General features: G+C 39.8%; 1 protein-coding gene across 1 annotated transcript in view; it reads right to left on the minus strand.

The window, feature by feature from the left end:
• cubn (cubilin (intrinsic factor-cobalamin receptor)) overlaps window positions 1-20,189 on the minus strand; it is a 34,072-nt gene that overhangs the window by 9,840 nt on the left and 4,043 nt on the right. The window contains exons 10-44 of the mRNA XM_072678795.1: window positions 19,880-20,004; window positions 19,585-19,771; window positions 19,016-19,134; window positions 18,691-18,925; window positions 18,420-18,601; window positions 17,575-17,737; window positions 16,450-16,640; window positions 15,480-15,636; window positions 13,999-14,177; window positions 13,716-13,881; window positions 13,346-13,571; window positions 13,082-13,212; window positions 12,432-12,618; window positions 12,003-12,163; window positions 11,728-11,909; window positions 11,489-11,645; window positions 10,350-10,540; window positions 9,319-9,478; window positions 7,052-7,233; window positions 5,743-5,917; window positions 5,398-5,579; window positions 4,936-5,092; window positions 4,727-4,843; window positions 4,508-4,621; window positions 4,259-4,387; window positions 3,549-3,681; window positions 3,222-3,427; window positions 2,891-3,072; window positions 2,519-2,711; window positions 2,213-2,410; window positions 1,330-1,476; window positions 1,052-1,242; window positions 774-942; window positions 314-485; window positions 37-215 (exon numbers count right to left, since the gene is read on the minus strand). Of these exons, the coding sequence (XP_072534896.1) occupies window positions 37-215; window positions 314-485; window positions 774-942; window positions 1,052-1,242; window positions 1,330-1,476; window positions 2,213-2,410; window positions 2,519-2,711; window positions 2,891-3,072; window positions 3,222-3,427; window positions 3,549-3,681; window positions 4,259-4,387; window positions 4,508-4,621; window positions 4,727-4,843; window positions 4,936-5,092; window positions 5,398-5,579; window positions 5,743-5,917; window positions 7,052-7,233; window positions 9,319-9,478; window positions 10,350-10,540; window positions 11,489-11,645; window positions 11,728-11,909; window positions 12,003-12,163; window positions 12,432-12,618; window positions 13,082-13,212; window positions 13,346-13,571; window positions 13,716-13,881; window positions 13,999-14,177; window positions 15,480-15,636; window positions 16,450-16,640; window positions 17,575-17,737; window positions 18,420-18,601; window positions 18,691-18,925; window positions 19,016-19,134; window positions 19,585-19,771; window positions 19,880-20,004 (5,925 nt within the window). The remainder of the gene's footprint in view (window positions 1-36; window positions 216-313; window positions 486-773; window positions 943-1,051; window positions 1,243-1,329; window positions 1,477-2,212; window positions 2,411-2,518; window positions 2,712-2,890; window positions 3,073-3,221; window positions 3,428-3,548; window positions 3,682-4,258; window positions 4,388-4,507; window positions 4,622-4,726; window positions 4,844-4,935; window positions 5,093-5,397; window positions 5,580-5,742; window positions 5,918-7,051; window positions 7,234-9,318; window positions 9,479-10,349; window positions 10,541-11,488; window positions 11,646-11,727; window positions 11,910-12,002; window positions 12,164-12,431; window positions 12,619-13,081; window positions 13,213-13,345; window positions 13,572-13,715; window positions 13,882-13,998; window positions 14,178-15,479; window positions 15,637-16,449; window positions 16,641-17,574; window positions 17,738-18,419; window positions 18,602-18,690; window positions 18,926-19,015; window positions 19,135-19,584; window positions 19,772-19,879; window positions 20,005-20,189) is intronic.

Here is a 20,189-nt window from a genome sequence, read left to right on the forward strand (position 1 = left end):
CTGAGTGTCTCTACTGGGGCACTGGTTTGAACTTACCTATGGAATACTTGGCCTTAAAACCAATGTGTGTAACACTGTGATCAGTGCGGAAGCGAAGGTACATAGCAGATGCAGTAGAGTGTTGTGTAGATGGTCGGGTATTGCCACAGAGCTTTGCAAGCAGGTCTGCATCTGAATTGACACCATTACGTATTTCCAGGTAATCATAGCTACACCTGGAAGAGAAGAGTATTACAAGATTTGTCAAGCACAATGCACCAAAACAATATAATTAGGTTATTTTAAATGCACAACCAAAATATATGACCCATACTGAGTGTTCGGCTCAATGTAGAAATCCTCAAAATCCAGTTGGACAGACTCTCCATTGGGCACCATGATAATCCACACACAGTCTATGTTCTGAGGGTAGTTAGATGGATAATTGGGTGATGTAATGTAGCCTGGTGCATCTCCATCTTTCAACTCAATGGTCCCTCCGCAAGCTGTACAAATACACCCACTTATTAAACGAGTATCGTCATAGTTTTGTTGAATAATTTGAATATTAATATTATAGGTTATGTAACACTTATTTAGTAACTATGTATTTGCAAATATGCAGATCTCTGTTTTTCTTTTTCCCCGTGTTAATTTTTGTGAAGAAGTGAAGAACTTAAACTATGAATCGTGGTAAATAAAATAACTTCTACTACTTCTACTACAATATGACTACTACTACTAATAATATTATTAATAATATTAATAATAATGATAATAGTGTAAATACTTACCAGTACTGTGGGCTTCAAATATCAGTTTGAAGCCATTGCCCTCATTTGAACCATCTGAGACAAACCGCACATGAAGATTGTTGTCAGTGGTCTGTGTAACTGCAGGGGGGTTGGATCCACACAGACGTCCACCTAGAGATGGCGCATCATTGTCCGGCCCATTCCTCAACTAAAGAAGGATTGCAACATTCAAACCGATTGAAGAGGCATAAAGACAAGCTGTCTGTCTGTCTCTTGTCTATCAGACCCTGGTATATCATGGCTGAACAAGGCCTTACCTCCACATAGTCTCCAGAGCTGCAGACAGTGCCATAACCTTGTACCTGGAACGGACTTAGGAATGAAACAGAGACTCTATAGCCAGAGGTCACCATTACATGCCAGCTGCAATCCAGATTAGGCTTGTAATTCTGGGGGTAGTTAGGGGAGCTCAGTACTCCTCTATCTGTATGGAGCAGGCCACCACAACCTGACAAACACAGATAATCAGGTCACATTCACTGACATGTACAGTTAACATATTGTCACTGAAAAGATCATGGTTTTGGGAGCTCACCTTTAGAGTAGGATGCATTGAAGCCATGACCGTTGATGCTGTAATCTGAGCGGAAGCGCAGGAACATGGAGTCACCCGTAGAATGAAGGGAACCAGGCAGCTCACGACCACACAGCTTCGCCAGCTCTGGGGACAGGTTAGTCTCACCTGGGAAAATAAGGAACATAGCTTATATTCTGGAAAGGCACTCAACAAAAGTATAATTTAAGTATATATGTTCTATTGATTTTATCACTGTATATATCAAAGATGCATATCTAAGAAAATGTATATAACATAATGTACACAGTCCTATCAGAATATCATGAGCATCCCTGGTTAGTAGCACTTTGTAGTTCTACAATTCCAGACCATAGTCCATCTGTTTCTCCATATATTTTTTTAGCCTCCTTTCACCCTGTTTTTCAATAGTCAGGTCCACACAGGACCACCACAGAGCAGATGTTATTTGGGTGGTGGGTCATTCTCAGCAATGCAGTGACAGACATGTTTAGTGTGTGTTGAGCTGGTACAAGTGGATTAGACACAGCAGTGCTGCTGGAGTTTTTAAACACCTCAGCATCACTGCTGGGCTAGGAATGGTCCAGCAACCAGAAATATCCAGCCAACAGCATCTTGTGACAACTGATGAAGGACTAAATGACAATGACAATAGATGAGCTTCTGTCTCTGACTTGGTGGACCAACTAGGTAGAAGTGTCTAATAGAGTGGACAGTGAGTGGACATAATAATCTGATATGACTGTGTATTACTGTGTATATTAAAAAAGTATGTTTTATTCTATTGGTAATTCAGAAAAATTCATATTTCAATAAATGCATTTGCACCTAAATGTTCATCCAACCAATTATAATATAAAAGTATGAAAGCCTTAAATCTCACCATCCCTGATGACTAAACTGTCATACAAACAGGAGGCTTCATCCTCAATGTCCATATACAGCAGGTTGAGCTCCACAGTGGAGTCAGGTGAGCGGATTACCCATGTGCAATCTATGTTTGGCTCATAATCATTAGGCCAGCCAGGAGAGAAGAGGAATCTGGGTGTGTCCTCAGTCACAAGAGCCCCTCCACAAGCACCTAATAAAGAAAACTTTTAAATAGATGCCTTTGCACATTGAGTACAATACAGCAGAATAGCCATCCTTCTTGCTTATGGAATTCTTTCACAACAGTGGGTGACCTAACCTGGTGGTATGGTGGGCAGAGGACCAGAGCTCTGGATGGCTGTCCACTCAACAAGAAAACCTCTTCCCCCAATCACAGAGTCTGATTTGAACTCCAAGGTCATGGTGCTGCTAGAGCTTCTTACAGGTCCAGGCAAAAGCAGCCCACAGAAAACTCCCAGGGGTAATGCATGAACATTGGGCCCATCAAATATCTAAAAAAGAACAGGCAGTGAACCCACAGATACATGGAAAAGGTGTGAATACATATATATATATATATGATGATTGTATGCTTGATTCATTTGTTAGTTATTACATTTTTGTGCAAAACCTTAATATCCCAGCACCACTATAAGTTTATGAAAACCCAAATTTACAGAGTGGTCCAAACCTTGAGCTGGTCATAGTAGCAGTCATACAAGTCCTCTATATCAATATCCAGGAAACGGATCTGAATGTAGGAGTCTCCACTGACTGTGATCGTCCAGCGATAGTCTGCATTTTCTGGGTATGTGCGTGGATATAGGGGTGAAGCAATTTGTCCAGAGGTACCTGTGATTTCATTTCCAAACACTGGATATAGAGAGGATATGAACAACAGAACAGTGAGTAAAAACACTATGAGCTTAAAAGACCTGTAATGTGAGTTAATTGAAGTTAATAATTATGAAAAATATCATAATAATTAATACCGCCTAAAAAGCGTTTGTGTTTACACTTACAGTGGGAGAATGTGGCCCTGAAGCCAGATCCACTGACAGTGGAGTCTGAGACAAACTTGACCCAGAGCACATGACCGATGAGAGAGGTGTAATTAGACGGAAGGGAGTTGCCACAAAAACGACCAACCAGAGCACCTGTAGAGTTCCCCTCACGGATTTCTAGATAGTCATTATTACAGTCTGTACTCTGCTGCAGCTCAAACAAACTGTATTATAGTGGACAAAATGAGGGGAAAAAACAGTAAGGGAGAGTAGAACACTGACTCACCCATTACATAGATGGGTTTAATTACAAGTGAGAAGAGATAATACTGGGTAGATGCTTACACGAAGGAGAGCTGTAGGCGGTTTCCAGGGGAACTAATGATGGTCCAAACACACTCAATGTTAGGTGGGTAGGCATCTGGGTAGTTAGGACTGTTGAAGGCCCCAGACTGCATATGTAGGTTACCTCCACAGCCTGAGGAAAGCAGGCAGTAAGTTAAAGTAGTTTTTTTTTTTTTTGTTTTTTTTTTATTTCTGCATAATTAAATGATTAAATCACTAGACATAGTCATCCAGAAAGATTTGATACTCCAATCTAGAGAATCCTACAGAGTCAAAAGCGTTGACAACTTAAAAAGCTACCATGCAGAAAGCAATAAAATGAAATGGTTATATGCTGTCTGAAATTGTTGTTTTTATGATATATCTGAGATAATGTTTCGGCTTAAAATACTTTTAAAAATACACACAGGATGAAGAAGAACATACATAAAGATGTTGTAAAGAAAAGAAGAACCCAATGAAAAACTATTTTTCTCAGATTCACCACTTTTAGTTAATTTTACAATAATCATAATTTCATATAAAAACTCAGACACATAAAAATCATGACGGTTCAGTAGTTCCTTTTGGAGAACTAATAAAATAGCTATATTTCTGTTATGGACATTAAACCCGTCCCTTTAAAAAATCTGTGGAATTCCCCCTATAATCCATTTGATTATTTAACGCAAGTATTTAAACTTGAACTGGATGACGTCTTAAAAGTTCACCTGAGGTGGAGGCCATGTATGTTGCCCTGAAGCCTTTCCTGGTTACAGAAGAGTCAGACACAAAGTTCACCACCAGTGCATTGCTGAATGAAGTGACTGGATGAGGAACTTCACTGCCACAGTAGCGACCTGAAAAAAACAAATAAAACATAAATGTTACAAAGTTTAAATTACAGTAGCTGATTTTACTGTCTTGGCCAGCTAAATATACAGTACTAGAGCTGAGGATAAGGGAGAGAATGTAATTACCAACGGAAGGAGCCCAATTGTTGTCACCATCTAAAATCTCTACTGCATCATGGGAGCAGTCGCTGTTCAACATCTCCAATTCAAAGTCAATGAAGGACAATGTCACATGATTGACTGTTCATGGATGAGATAAAAATACACATTTAAATTATAATTTTAAAAGAACTGAACACAAATGACAGAAAACTAAAAGCAGTGAGTTGGGTTTGGCTCACGCACATGGGTCCTGAGCAATAATGATCCAACTGCAGTTCTGATTGTTGGGGTATGAGTAAGGATAGTTAGGAGAGGCAATAGCACCTCCCACATCATCAGCCATGATGGTGGATCCACATGCTGTAAAGAAAAGTAAAAAAGAGTTGCCATATAATCTGAATCTGATATGGATCTGAGGCCGTATGAAATTCTCATGCTGTATTGTGACTGACCTTCTGAGAATTCAGCTTTGAAGCCTCTATGATTGCTGCTTATGTCTGATCTGAAACGAACGTAGATTACATTTTGTGTGGAGTAAATGGGATCAGGCAAGGAGAAGCCACACACTTTGGTCAACAGTGGTGAGGACTCTCCTGGACCATCGTGGACCTGAAGAATTAAGAGGAATAAGTCTGCATGATATATTTATCATGTACACACAGCATTCGCTTAACTGTAGACCTCTTATACTCTCAGGCCCAAACATAGAACATGGGGTAGATATGGCATTCCAGTTTAATAAAAGACTAATTGTGCATTTCAAGTGGGAAGGATGACTAAATGTGAATCACTACTGTACAAAGCATTAACGTGGTGGACATACATGAAATGAATGGCAGCCTGTGTTCAATTCTGAAGCTTTAAAGTCTATCATGAGGAAAACAGGAAAAGACAGCCATGCACCAGTCACTCACATCCACATAATCCCAGAGGCATGAGGAGTGACTCTCGATATCCACATCAGTGAAGTTTAAAAGAATCCGGTGACCCTCGTCCACAGTGATGACCCATGAGCAGTCTACATTGTTGGGATAATTATTGGGATATTGAGGGGAATGGATCTCTCCACTGGGTGCTGTGATGGGTCCTCCACACCCTAAGCAAAAAAAGCAGCAAAAGATGTGGTCCAGTTATCCAGTGACCACATATCATTTGACAGGACAAAAACAGAGAATTAAAATGCTTACAAACTTAATGGCTTTAGTAGGAAGTATGCTGCTATGGCCTTTCTGTATGAAGGTGTATGCGCATAAGCTCACCTCCTTGAGTCTCCTGCCAGCTAGCATTGAAGCCTCTGCCACTGATGTACTCATCACTCCTAAAACGAACTGTGACAGCATTGCCTGTGCTTGACACTTGGAGGGGATTGCTAGGAGGACGAGTGGTGCACAGCTGGGCTAGTCGTGGGGAGCTCAGGTCAGGTCCTCCATACACCTGCACACGTCAAATAAAAGTCTGTCACACACAATGCCTGGGAATAGAAATGCTGTTTGGATAGCTGTTTGGATAACTTGCACTACAGGAAGTGTTTTGATGAATTAGCTTTACTAAGTTAGCCAGATAACTTATGGCCAAATGCCAAATGCCTGTCCAATAGGTAAAGCAAATGATGTTCCTGCTTGGGCAGTACTTAACATGGGCTTAAATTATTCAGCTTTGCTGAGATAGCAAAGTCCGCTTTACAAATAAATCCAAACTGTGGAGGAAATGTAATGCCTTTGGCCAAGTTGACAATAATAAAGCCGTTTCGCACCTGGATGAAAACAGGAAGAGCCCCACATCACTGTGAAGCGCTTGTGTTGTTCATAAGTTCATAACTTCAGTGACAGTGTACTAAACAGCCACAGCATTGAGGACTGGGTGGTTCAATGTCTGGGTAGATGTAGCAAAAGGTTTCTGTGTTCCACAAAAAGTGGCAGGCTGGGGTGAGTGTGTGTGTGTGCGTGTACGCAGTTAGTTGATAGAGGGCCACAGATAAAGCCTGTGCTCTAAGCTCTGATTTCCACTTCTCTTCCACCCTGCTAACCCCATTCACTGTGAGAGTGGAGGTCAGCATTCCAAAGGTCTGAGGTACGCAGGCCCCACTCAACGTGCCCACTGAGCCTGATGTGTGCCAACGGGGCACACACACTCGCACCACACAAACCATGCATTCTGATCACTGATGAGTTCACTGTTTGCTATAAAACTGTGTAGTTCTATAACAAAATTGTATATATGGGGCAAGGAAGGCATATACAAATATGACACTTATTTAATATGTATGTACCTGTGTTGTCCATATTAGTATTACCACCATATTCCAATTACTATACCTTTCAACTTAGAATTATATTTGATAAGGGGTTCCTTTGTGGAGGTAATTGGCTTCCTCACAAGTGTCCATTATATCATGCATTTGTATGCACCAGTGTAAAACGTTTTAGCTGAGACATGCTCTTAAATTTGTACCAGGATGAAGAATTATTCATAGTATGCACTGGACCTTCTATGGCTTAAATTTGCATTTAATGTGGGTCACAGTAAAAGGGTTTTTCTTGAGGTGAGGTCTACAGGACTAGTTTTTACCTCTAGCAGGTCAAAGTCGCAGCTGGGATGATACTCTATATCAAACTCGTGAATAGTGATGGTGATGCTGCTGCCAGGGCTGGTCAGGATGTACCACACACACTCCGTGTTTTCAGGGTACTTGTTAGGATAGTCCGGGCTGTTGAAGGAGCCAGAGGGCCCAGATAGCTCTCCGCCACAACCTGCAGGGGGCAATAACGGGTCAGTTTAACTGCAATGCAACACATTACATCAGTTTAAAACCTTTTACATAAAGTACCAGGTTTGTAATGTTTATAATGACTTCATATCCCTTGACTACATTTAACTGTGTAGCAAAGCTGAACTAAAGAACACATGGCATTTTCACATCATGTGGTCCTGTAACCATTCCTCAGGGAATCCTAGAAAGTTTATATTTTTGCTCAACATATCGGGATAAATCAGTGAGGACTGTTTTAAGAAGCACTGTCTTCATAGAATAAAAGACCTCTGTGAGAAACAGCGCTAAATTTAGTACATAAAAATGAGTTCTGATGTAAAGTGGGGTGCTGAGGGACTCTAGGTGAGATGATGAGAGGCTCAAATGAGGTCAGAGCCTTTTAGGCTCTGTGATAATTTGTGATTTGGGAAGATGCACAAGAGCAAGAGAGTGCAACGTCTGAAAAAAAAACCCTGGAGGTGTAGTTTCTTTAGCGAGACATGTCTGACCCAGATTATTTAAAACATTTTGGGCTGGCTGACACATTCTCAGCCTCAGCCCTAACCTCATTTGACTGACATGTTTAGCACCATTTTCTTAGTAATTCCTAAGTTCTGAAGGGCAGAAACTTTGGACTGTGAGGCATAAAATGTCAGAAAGACTTAAAATACTTTATGATGAGTATCTATTTAATACTAAGGTCACTACCAAAACTATAATGCTACTGAACAGAGCTACAACATAACTGTAAAATGGTATCCAGACTGGTCCAAAATGAAGCACTGCATTGTAACCCCCTCACTTCTCTCCTTAATCAGTAAGATCTACCTCCCCTGCATCCACAGCTCATAGGGGAAAGGAAGATTGGGGATGGAGGTTGTCCACATCCCACTCTTACTACAGACAGTCCTGAAATACTCACAGCTAAACCCCATTCAGGGAGGAGCCCTTTGTCTAGCAAGAGCAATTCAAATGCAAGCTCTCCCTCTTGCTACCCACTCTTTTGTTTTCAGCCTTTCTGTGTAAGCTTCCCAGCTGCAAAACAAGACCACTGTGTTAGTTCCAGATGTTATATAACAACATCAGGCTGTTCATTTGCTACACTATGCACATACTGTAAATCCAGACAGCAAATTCTTGTAAATTCCAACTGATCGCATCGTATCAAGAGAGCTGAGTGCTGGAAATGCTAGCACAGCTGTTTTGGTCTTCAGTGGGCTGTGGGTGTAAGAGTTGTGTTAGAGTTGGCAATAGTTGTAGCCTGTGAGCTGAAGCTAGCTCTCGGTCTACTGTGGGAGTATAAATAAACACAGCCACACCCATCAGCCTAGTGACTCATTGCCCCTAAACATCAGCTAGACACCATAACACCAAATTAGAAGTACACAGACCAGCTACCATAAAACCAATTAGATACTAATGTTTACAGATATGCTAAAGATAAATAATTCATTTTATTTAGTTTTAATATATTTTTGCTGGCCATTGTTGACACGAATAAACTGATATGCTCAAGTGATGGAGATGTAGTAAGACTGCATACAGTGTTGACTTCCAAAGCTAATGTGGAACAGAATGAAAAGGTGCTGGCCTTTTCCTGACATGCTCACTTTAAGAGCCTGTTTTTTCCACATTCCCATTCTGGAAAAGATGACTAAGGGCAGGCCCACTCCACATAAGCTTACAATGTGTTTCCTCTCACATACAGATACAGTTGTAAGTCAACTTTCCTCAAACACAGTCCAATAAAGGACTGATGTGAAAATCTGACAGTGTTCTGCATTCTGTATATTACCAATCAAGGCGGGTAAACTCTCATTTCGCTGTGTCCAACATATGCCCACTCTGTGTTTTCCAAATGATCTCAATGAAATTCTTAAATTCTCTATTAATCACCACCATTTTGAGACAAGGAGAGGAGTGCTTTTTAATGACCACTAGGTTCTTGGGATTGCCTGGCTTGTCGAAGGTTTTGCTTTTTAGTATTTTAGCATTTTTCAAAGGTTTGCACATTTGTATTCCCTGTGAACAGCAATGTTTTTTGCAGTATGTAGTGTGGAACTGGTTATGATTTAACTGTTCCTACCATTATGGTACCACATCATTCGGAAGCCGGTGTGGGCAACAGAGATGTCGGAGTGGAAGATGACATGCATGCTGCTACTGGTAGTGGCACCTGCTGGAGGGGGTGTGCTCCCACAGAATTTACCAATCAGAGGAGCTTCTGCATTTGGTCCATTATACAGCTGGATAAAGAGAGGACATGTTATTTAGATATTATGCAGACAATACAGAAAGCTAACCAGATTTTGAACTGGTATGTTGTCTTCACTAAAGCAATGGCTCTCTGTTTGGAGCATGACATCATGATGACTGGGTTTCATTGGAATGCAGCCTAAATTTTCACTCTCACTAGTGATTGAGCATGAGAATACACATTTCAACACATCTTGTGTAACTGGGACTGTTTTGTCTTTTCAAACCCTTGTTTTTTACCTCTACTGGACTGAGCTGATAGATTCCTGAAGGAATGAATGCAGTGAAAACAGCACAGCAGCTCACTATTGCTGAAGGCTGCCTGAGGGAAGACAAGGATTCAACCATGCAAAGAAAAGAGCCTACAACAGAAATTTCCTCCATCTCTCCTGTGGGCCCCATGATGTCATGGCTGTTTGGATCACCATGGTGATGAAGGAACCAAGCAAGAACTCAATGTATTTGCTGTGAGATTTCAGAGAGCCAGCCAATGAATGGTTAGACTGCTTAGAGAGAGACCCGTTCTCTTGTAAACTACCAAATCCCTGCATTATATCACTCAGGCAGGAGTCAATGGCATTAGACAGAGAAAATGGCAGTCTATGGAGTGTTTAGGATAATACAGTCCTATATCACAGCATGGCTTGAAAAGACATGTAGGATTTCCCTAGCAAAGATACAAGAGAAGATGGACCAGATATTCTGAATGTTGAACAGAGGTTCTCTCACAGAAATTAGCCCCCAGTGATAATGTTCACTTTGTCGTAGACTTGCCAGCTATGATGTAAGATTATGTTTCATTTGGGTTCTTGCCCGACTGTGAACTCTACCTCAACTCTCCCATTTCAAGCAGATACTGACCTCCAAATAGTCAAAGTTGCAGCTGGATGAGGTAGTCTCAAGGTCAAAAGCAGTGAAAGTGTAGTTGATAGTGTTGCCCATGGTGGACTGGATGGTCCAGCTACATCTAGAGTTATGGGGATAGTTGTTGGGGAAATTCTGGCTCTCAATCACTCCACTCGTCTGGTTAGCAATGACAACACCTTCGCAACCTGTAGAGGACAAGCCCATGCATGTCAACACCAATGACACTGTTTAACATCTGCAACAGTCTGAAACCACAAAGAACAGCAGCACTGTAGTTTGCAGGGTGCATTGGCTAGACTGTAAGTTTTTGGATAGCATCTAAAGTAATTTGTTTGTTAACCTTTACTGCAGTCTAATTCAATGTATTAAATGTGAAAGATTTAGAAACAGTCCAGGCATTGAAACATTTGACCTGCCCAGCAGGAAACTGTGAGGAACAAAAAAAAAAAAGTAAAAGAAGTAAGAGCCAAGTTGGCAAATGGCACTGCAGGGAAACAAAGAAAGACAGACTTTACAGGAATGACCTCTCAGCCTCTAAGCTTTACTTCCAGAAAAGCAATTTAAGAGGATACAAAGAAGAGACAAAAGAAACATGCAGCCTCCTGCACATTCTTTAGAGGAGAGTGCACCTTTTTTGCCAGCCACCCCCTGCTACTCTTTAAAACTAACCCAACCTGACCATTTCGGTACAATAAAGGTCTGTGTCCATGGAAACTGAACAATAGGCCACCAACTGATGAAGAATGCAGTATTGTTGCACCTACTGTACAGCAAATCAAATTGCTTTAATTAAAATTGTGGTTTTAGTACGAGAAGCTGCAATATCCTGAGTCCACAGAATACATTAGGCATGTCAAATCAATCCAACACTGGAATAAAGGCCAGTCCGATCCATTAGTCACACTCCTGCACAAAAATTGAGTGGTGTAGTGTCTACATTGCACAAATATGTAAATAATAAAAATCAGCACCATAATATGCCATTTTTGTCCAGCTTATGAAATAAAGTGATTTTGTAACCAGAACAGGACAGGGTGCATAAAGTCAAGGCCAATAGAGTCTTTCAAATCTTCAAATGAAGTATTTTCTATCATGTGTTGATGCAATTATAGACATGACTTTTGTTTACTCACTGGATTCATAGGAGGCCACAAACCCTCCTGCATTGATGATGCTGTCAGTGCGTAGTTTAACATACAGGTGTTCTTTGGTGGACCTAATAGAGTTAGGGATTTGATTTCCACACAGTTTGGCCAATTGAAGAGCATTTGTGCTGTTCCCATCATAGACCTGAGGATGAAATGCAAATTTAGTTAAAGCACTTTTAGATGATGTCCTTCAGCTGTTCAGTGAAACAAAAGCTTATTCTCACCGCAACGTAATCATAATAGCAATCAGTACTGGACTCTAGATGGAACTCTCCAAAACTGAGCTGGATGTAACTTCCTGCATTGACATTAATATGCCAGTAGCACTCAGCATTGGGGTGGTAGGGCAGAGGGTAGTTAGGAGATGTGAAACTACCCACGCTGGTGGTGAGAGTTCCCCCACAACCTAATACAGAAATGAGAATATTAGTATGGACTCACTGAGCGGCAATGCTTTTCATCACAGTGTTGTAGATAAGCCAAAAGATGTAACAAGCACCTGTCTGTGTGCCATCCCAGTGTGCAGAGAACCCTCTAAAAGTGACAGAGTGGTCTGATTTAAACATAATCCATAGCCTGTTGCTATGAGATATCACTAGGGGAGGAGCCTGATTTGAGCAGTAACGACCAATTAATGGTGATGTTTCAAAGCCTCCATCTCTGCAAAGAACCAGAATGCATTATAGGACAATATTCAGTAAAAGGACATGTTACACATGCACACCATGTAAATCATTACTGTTGTAGCAATAATGGTAACTTTACATGAGAATGAAAACAATATATATATATATATATATATATATATATATATATATATATATATATATATATATATTGTTTATATATATTTTAATAATACTACTAATAATAATCATGATAATTGAATTTGATATGACAGCAGCAAAATAAATATTTTATATGTTACCTAATTTCCACATAATCAAATGGGCAACTTGAACCACTCTCCAGCTCAAAGTCGGTGAAGTTGAGCATGATCTGCATATTGATCTCCACTATGATTTTAAAGATGCACTCGCGAGTCATGGGGTAGTTGTTGGGATAGTTGGGGGAGGTCAGAACTCCAGTGGGAGTTGTGTACACAGCGCTACAGTCTATAGACAGAGACACATGTTAGATTTCTTTGTCATATACTTTTTAACACTATATGGATAACAGTGTTGGGACACCAGTTACTTTATTTAGGCCCACTGCCACAATTGTATAATTACTGTACAGTATTATTGAAAAGTGGAAGTGTTTAGGAACCACAGCAACTCAGCCACAAAATGGCAGACCTTGTAAAGTTACAGAGCAGATTGCAGAGTGCTGAGGCTCATAGTACATTAAAGGCGACAACGCTCTGCTGACTCAATAGCTCAATAGAGTTCCAAACCTGCTGCTAGGAGGGGGACCAACTCCATATTAATGTCTATGGATTTATGGGAGGTCATAAAACCTCCTGTAGGTTTAATGTGTAGGTGTCTCAATACATTTGTCCATATAGTGTATTTATTGCCATATACATGGATATATATATATATATATATAGATGCTTTTTTTTTTTCAAAACCCTACCTGTGGTGGCATTGAGGGAGACATAGTCAGCAGAGAAGCCCTCAGTTGCCAGGCTAGCATCTGAGACAAACAGAATTGTCATGAGGTTGTCAGTGCTGGTCAGAGAGGGAGGAACCGACCGACCACAGTATCTGTACAAAAAGGGAAAAGTACAAAAACTCAAAATGTTTCATGGAATCAATGGATTTGAGTTGGTAGCAATGCAGTACACCCATGCATCGTTGGTAAGCAGCCTGTTAGACAATGTTTACTTGATGCTTATACCTGCCCAGTAGATTTCCTGTCTGCGCAGTTCCATTGTCATAGACCTCCACATAGTCATAATTACAGTTTGTGTGGTACTCCAGGTTAAAAGAATTGAAAGACAGTCGGATGATGTTGCCAGGGGCTACGGAGATGTACCAGGTGCAGTTAGCACCATGTGGATAGTCAGTAGGATGACCAGGGCTAGTGATGGTGCCTGAAGGTTCTGTTAGAGTGTCTCCACAGCCTGTTGATAAAATTATAATAAGATAAAAGGTCACTAAAACATATTTTTTTTTCAGCTGCTAAGCTGTGTGGTTTTACAATTTCTCGACTTGATTAATACCAGTAAATCAAGATAATATTTCATATACACACTACCACACACTACCTTTAACAACAGATCCATACTCTGCAGTGAAGCCATGGTTGGTGATTGAAGCATCAGTGCTGAAGACAATATACATTTGTTTCTGCGTAGACTGCAACATAGCAGGGACCTGGGTTCCACAGTACCGACCAATCAGGGGAGAGCTGGATGTAGCACCATCTCTTACCTGGGAAAGGGAACAATGATGGTGACTATAAATTATATATATATAATATATAGGTCATTTTACAGTATAATTAATTTGTTAGACGAGTCAATGAGAGAAATTAGTTCATTCCTGTACCTCCACATAGTCAAAGTAGCACCCAGCACTGTCCTCAACGTCGAAGGTGAGGAAGTTGAGTGTGACAACGTAGCCCTCAGGCTGATTGATGATCCACTCACATTTCTTATTGTGGGGGTAGGCATCAGGGTGAAGGGGTGTGCGAATCTGGCCAGAATCAGAGAGAGTTCCTCCACAACCTATAAGACATACAGGACAATTTATTCTTTATCTAACCAATCTTTTGTTTTATCCGGATGTATTATTCTGATGGTGCTTAAATTCATACTTTTTTTCATCATTAAGGGTCTATGTGCTACATTAAACTTGTATTTTATATTTTATTTATTGAAGTCCATTTACAATGGTTTTGTGGCTTTGTGTCCCAAAAACAGACTACTTTCCAAACTTTATTTATCCTTTAAAATAAAGAAATAAAAATAAAAAACTGTCACTACTGTTACTGAATATATGATAAAAGAGCTCTGTTCTGATTAGCTACACTGCTTTGTGCCTCATTAAAAATAAATTAATAAGTATATTTAGTATAAGTATATACATAATAATACACATTGCAATAAGAATGTGGCTAAACTATGGTAGGCTGAATAAGTGGGGATATGTAAACAAGTTGGTTCTCAAAACAGCAGAAAAAAACTGTAAAAACAGTGAGCCAATTTAGACTGTATATGTGGGGGTGAATGTTTGTTTAAAAACAATATTTATATATTACTTCAAACTTCTTTTTAATTTAAAAAGGGACACACATTCAGTTAGACCAAACCATGTTTGGTGTTCAAAGCACTAAGTGGCTACCAAGTAATGGCAGTTTATCTCCACCAAATAGACTTTCTGAAAGAACATCACATAGTGTTATCTTAAAACTTAGATACCAAACATGTCTTAGCTGATTATCTACATTTCAGGCAAGAAAAATGTATTAAATAGTATTTTAAACATTCACTTAGTTAATTAAGCTGTGTTAAAAATCCACCACAGTAAAACACATTGTGGGGTTAAACTGACAACTCCATGGCAGAAATGCTAATAAGGGGAGAGGAGGCATGTCAATTTCTATACAGCTCTCTGCCTTTGACACAACACAGGCTCAGTTATGTGGACAGCCAGAGAGCACATTTCCTCTGCAGTGGATAGCAGACATTAAAACCAGCCATGCTTGACATCACAGTCTCAGCAGCATATCTGCTCAGTCAGAAAAATGCTGGTCTAGCAGAAAGAATCTCATCAACACCCAGTCTCTCATGAGAGGTGGCTGGGGTAGAGTCTGCAGTCTTATCTTCAAATCCACTCCAACAGCCCTCACTGCTGAGAGCACATTATCATTTGCCATGTTTGCAGAAAATACTGAACGTAGATTTCATAAATCATCTGTATTTCAAACCTTTAGACTTGTAAACATGTAGACTTGTCATATGTAATAGCTGACAGCAGTTATGCTTGACCTTAACATGGTAATTAAATAAAATACAAGAACATCTTACTGATTTCATAAACAGCTCTGAAGCCAGCCTGGCTGACTGAGCTGTCCGATTTGAAGCGAATCCAAAGGACGTTAGCAGTGGACAAGATGGGAGCTGGCAGTGTAGAACCACAGTACTTTCCAATGAGCGGGTCAGTTTCTGCTGAGCCATCACGTACCTGAGAAAAGAAACAGCTTCTTTATTTACCAGGGAAAACAGCCATAACTGCGGTCAACTTTACAGAAGAAGGAAAAATGTTCTCCTGTAAAAATGACCAAAAGTTTGACCATGTTAGTTACCCTATCTTACGCTCTGCATAAGGCACATCGCGATGCTCATTGCTATCTTACACCCCACCAATAGTCTATTTTCCCACCTTCCACCTACGTCTTTTAAAATAGCAGGTGCTTACAAATATATCTACGCAGATGGCCGTGGTGGTCTCGAAATGAGGTGTGTTCAGGTCAATTTCTGACGTATTGCTATCTTGGCAATGGAAAACATAGGTGCACCACAGACTGAAAACAACCTAGGCAGACGTCAACAGTCAGATGTTCATTGCTATCTTGGCAGTGAATTGTCAACATGGGCATGTGCCCAACGTGCGTACCCCCCTGCTTTGTCCCAAGGTAATAACAATCTGTCAAAGTCAGACGCGCCTGGCTCTTAAAGGGAATGGCAAGTGACACACTGATTGGTTTATTGCACGTTACGCCCAAAACACATCCATGATAATTAAGAGACTTAAAACATGTCTTCGAGCCACGGAAAGGCCCACTTTTTACGTCATTATAATAGCAAAGACACACCCACGCCCTAAATTAAGATGTGCGGTGCACAGTATCATCAGAAGATCACTAAAATGGGGTCCATAGCTTTTTTAAATGCACTGTAGAAAGTTAGGGCTGTTGTTTAGATTGCTATTATTGCCCTTGTTTTCCTGTTTATCTCCAAAATGTACAAAAACAAGCACACACACACACACAAATACCTCCACATAGTCAAATTCACAGCCACTGTGAATTTCGAGATCCATATGTGTGAAGCTTAGAAGAATCAGCTCACTCCGGGGCAGTCTAATTAAATAGATACACTGCTTGTCATGTGCATAGTTATTAGGCCAGTTAGGGGAGATGATGATGCCTTCAGTCTCTGTATAAGTGCCTCCACATCCCGGGTCAGCTATAATAGAGTAAAAGTTAAGAGTAAATGTTAAACTTCCTGACACAATCCAATCATCAGTAAAATCATTTACTTACACTGGGTAAGGTGCTGAGTAAGTGGTTTTCAGCAGATAATGCTTTAAAAAAACACGCAGTTGCTGTCACACAAAAACCTTACTGACAACTTTTCAGGAGAAGGAGAAGTTAAGAAGAACATCTTCTTAACTTTGAATGGAACACCCCTAAAGACATTTTGGAATTTTTTTTAGGTTCATTCATCAGGAGCTTTTGACACAATGTAAACAACAACTGCCAGATTCCCATTATGTCAAAAGTCAAAAATGGAGAAGCAAATTTTTGCATGCCATTAAATCAATGTTTAGGTTTGACTGATACTTCAAACCAAAATGTGATGTATTCTAGTGTTTAGGTGGGCTAAAATGCTAATGTCTTCAATGTAACACTAAACCAAATGGATTAAGTCACATGTACTCTAAAAATACTTGATATTGGCATCAGTCCAAATTCTCCATATTAGCGCATCACTGAAAGCAAACATATAAAATCTTTAGCAATAAAACTGTCATCAAATTCTTTATTTTCATGACCTTTGAAACTGCTTTTGGACATCCTGTATCTTTTAGTAATTATAAAAGAAATGTTAGAACTGCTTTATGAGCCCACATAACATAATAACAGAACGACATCATACAGTGAAGCATTTACAACCTTTAGCAATAATTTAACACAAAATAAATGTTCTTTAAACCACACATTTACCACAAAAGAAGTGCTGTCAAGTAATAAACGTGGCAGGTTTGATGTGGATATATGATATCATATTCTTGTAATACGTAATACAAAAGTTAAACACTGTTAGATATTCTTTTACAACCCCATAGTCTTCATAAAAGCATTAAGTGTCAAAACCCAGGCCTGGCCGTTGACCTTACTTTGAGAAGTGGTGTATGTGATATGGAATCCCTGGTCACTAATAACATAATCGGAGTGGAAGTGAATCCAGGCAGCAGGGCCGGTGGTCTGCAGTGGAGCCGGGGATCCAGTGCTGCAGTATCTGTTTAGAAGTGCGTCCTCTGGGAGCAGCCCATCTCTGATCTAGAACATAAAACAGTGTTTATATTTGTTTAAAATGATACTAAATGTGGCATGTGGCCACAATAAATAGTATGCGCTATTTTTATGTCCTATTTTAAATTCAGAAAACACACAGATTAAATCAATAGTATCAGGTACAGGGTTTGTTCTCTACCTTTTTATACATATAAGCACAAATAACAATTTTTTAATAGTGAATTAGGAAACACAAACTCTATAGCTAATCAAATAAAACACTTTTCACACTTTTCAGCAAAACCTACTACACAGAAACTACTAGGTGTTTCATGACAAAATTATGTTTTTAAATTATATTTTAAATAAAAAGAAATACAAATAAAACACTATGTTGTTGAACTATGATGGCTATTGCAAAAGCTCTAGTTTGTGCTTTTCGCTGATTTTGGTGAATATTAAAATGTTTTAAAATGTCTATGTTATGAATGACAGAGTAACTTAATTTAGAATAAAAAAAATGATATATATATATACAATTATACAATATATAATTGTATTGTATTTTATGATTTGTTAACTATTACTAGTTAACTATTAAGAATGACAGCTTTATATATATATATATATATATATATATATATATATATATATATATATATATATATATATATAAAAGAGAGAGGGAGCGAGAGAGTACTCTGAGGTGTTATGGTTGATGGCTTACTTCTAGATAGTCATAGTTGCAGTCAGGATGGTTTTCAAGACTAAGTGTTCCAAAGGCAAAGGTAATGATCAACCCAGGACCCACATCTATCGTCCAATAGCAGTCACGGTTCGGTGGATAATTGCCTGGATAACCAGGCGACTTGATGTCCCCATACGAATTGGTCAGATGACCACCACAAACTGGAAGATAAACATTTATGAGTTTGCCACAAGACAAGATAATACAGATACACACAGTCTACTATAAGCGTTCAGATTTAAGGTAATACCTGGCGCTTGAGAAGTCCAGGAAACAGTGAAGCCACCACTGTTGATTATGTGGTCGGAGCGGAACCAGAAGTACAGAGAGTTGTGGGAGCTAAAGAGCTCAGCTGGAGCGTTGGTGCCACAGTATTTGCCAAGCATATAAGCAGAGGCGCTCTCACCATCATGGATCTGGAGGAAGTCGAAGCTACAGGTGGAGCTGTGCTCGAGTTCAAAGAAAGGGAACGTAATCCGCAGAATCTAGAGATGGCACAATAATTAATGCTTTGAAATGTTATTAAAAAAACAACCCTTATATTTATCCTAATGCCTTGTAATGCTGGTGCAAACCTTGTCAGAGTCTGTTCTGATGACCCAGGCGCAACTGACCAGGTGGTCATACTGGTCATGTCCGGGAGTGTTGGGATAACTGAAGGTTCCAGACAGACCCTGGAGCACTCCTCCACACTCTGAAACATACATACGCACAAATCTTTTTAATGCCTTTACTGACAAAGTGCTGGGTCATTTATATACAAATAATCATTTTGCAATATACAATCTTAAACAGTAGAAGTTTTGTTTAACAAAATTACACGTTTTTTGTTTGTTTTTAATTGGGAAGTAGTAAAACATAGCCTCTGTAGCTAATAAAACAAGTACAATATTCTTAGCATGTTGTAGAGTTACTATGTCTTTCAGTACAGTGTGAAATGCTACTAAGAAACGGCTGCTCAGAGGAATTGTGGAGGTCAAGATGAGACCTGGAAGACCAAGAAAGCTCTTAAAGAAAACTGCTTGCATGATGGTAAGACAGATAATTTAAAACCCCTATATGACTGCCAAGAAACGGCATAGAAGTTTAGCCTAATGCATGTGGGTGGTGTACCGTTTGACTGTGCAGTGTTGCTTATACAAACCTTGCTGTGCTGTCTGGCACTGTGGACCTGTCCACGCTGACGTGCAGGTACAGGTGTACCCGTTAATACCATCGGTACAGGTGCCTCCATTTTGGCAGGGGTTACTGGCACACTCGTTAATGTTCTGCTCACAGTTCTGGCCTGTCCAGCCTGGGTCACAGTTGCAGATATATCCAGAGGCAGTGTTCTGGGTAAAATGCACACCAAAAAGCATGTTGATATCTGCTCTTCAAATAAAAAAAATAAAAAAGCAACAACAACAACAATCAATGGAGACTATGGAGTAAGCACTTACCACACACTGGCCATTCACACATGGGTTATTAGTGCCACAGGTGTCAGTGATCTGAGTACAGCCAGTAGGTCCATATCCATTGCCCTCATAACCAGGAGGACAAGTGCATATTGGGATGTTGCTACCTGAAAGGGTAAAAAAACAATAAATGTTTTGGTAAAATGCCTCCTTTTGAAGAGTACTGTTTCATTAAGCAATAGCATATCAGGATGTATATAAGCCTTTGTCTTAATGATTGCGCAAAGTGGCTTTTATGTTAACACGTACCAGATTGCAGTGTTGCACTGAAATTGTAAATACCTTTCTTAAT

Source organism: Salminus brasiliensis, chromosome 5, assembly GCF_030463535.1.
Source record: "Salminus brasiliensis chromosome 5, fSalBra1.hap2, whole genome shotgun sequence".
Taxonomy (NCBI): Eukaryota; Metazoa; Chordata; class Actinopteri; order Characiformes; family Bryconidae; genus Salminus; species Salminus brasiliensis.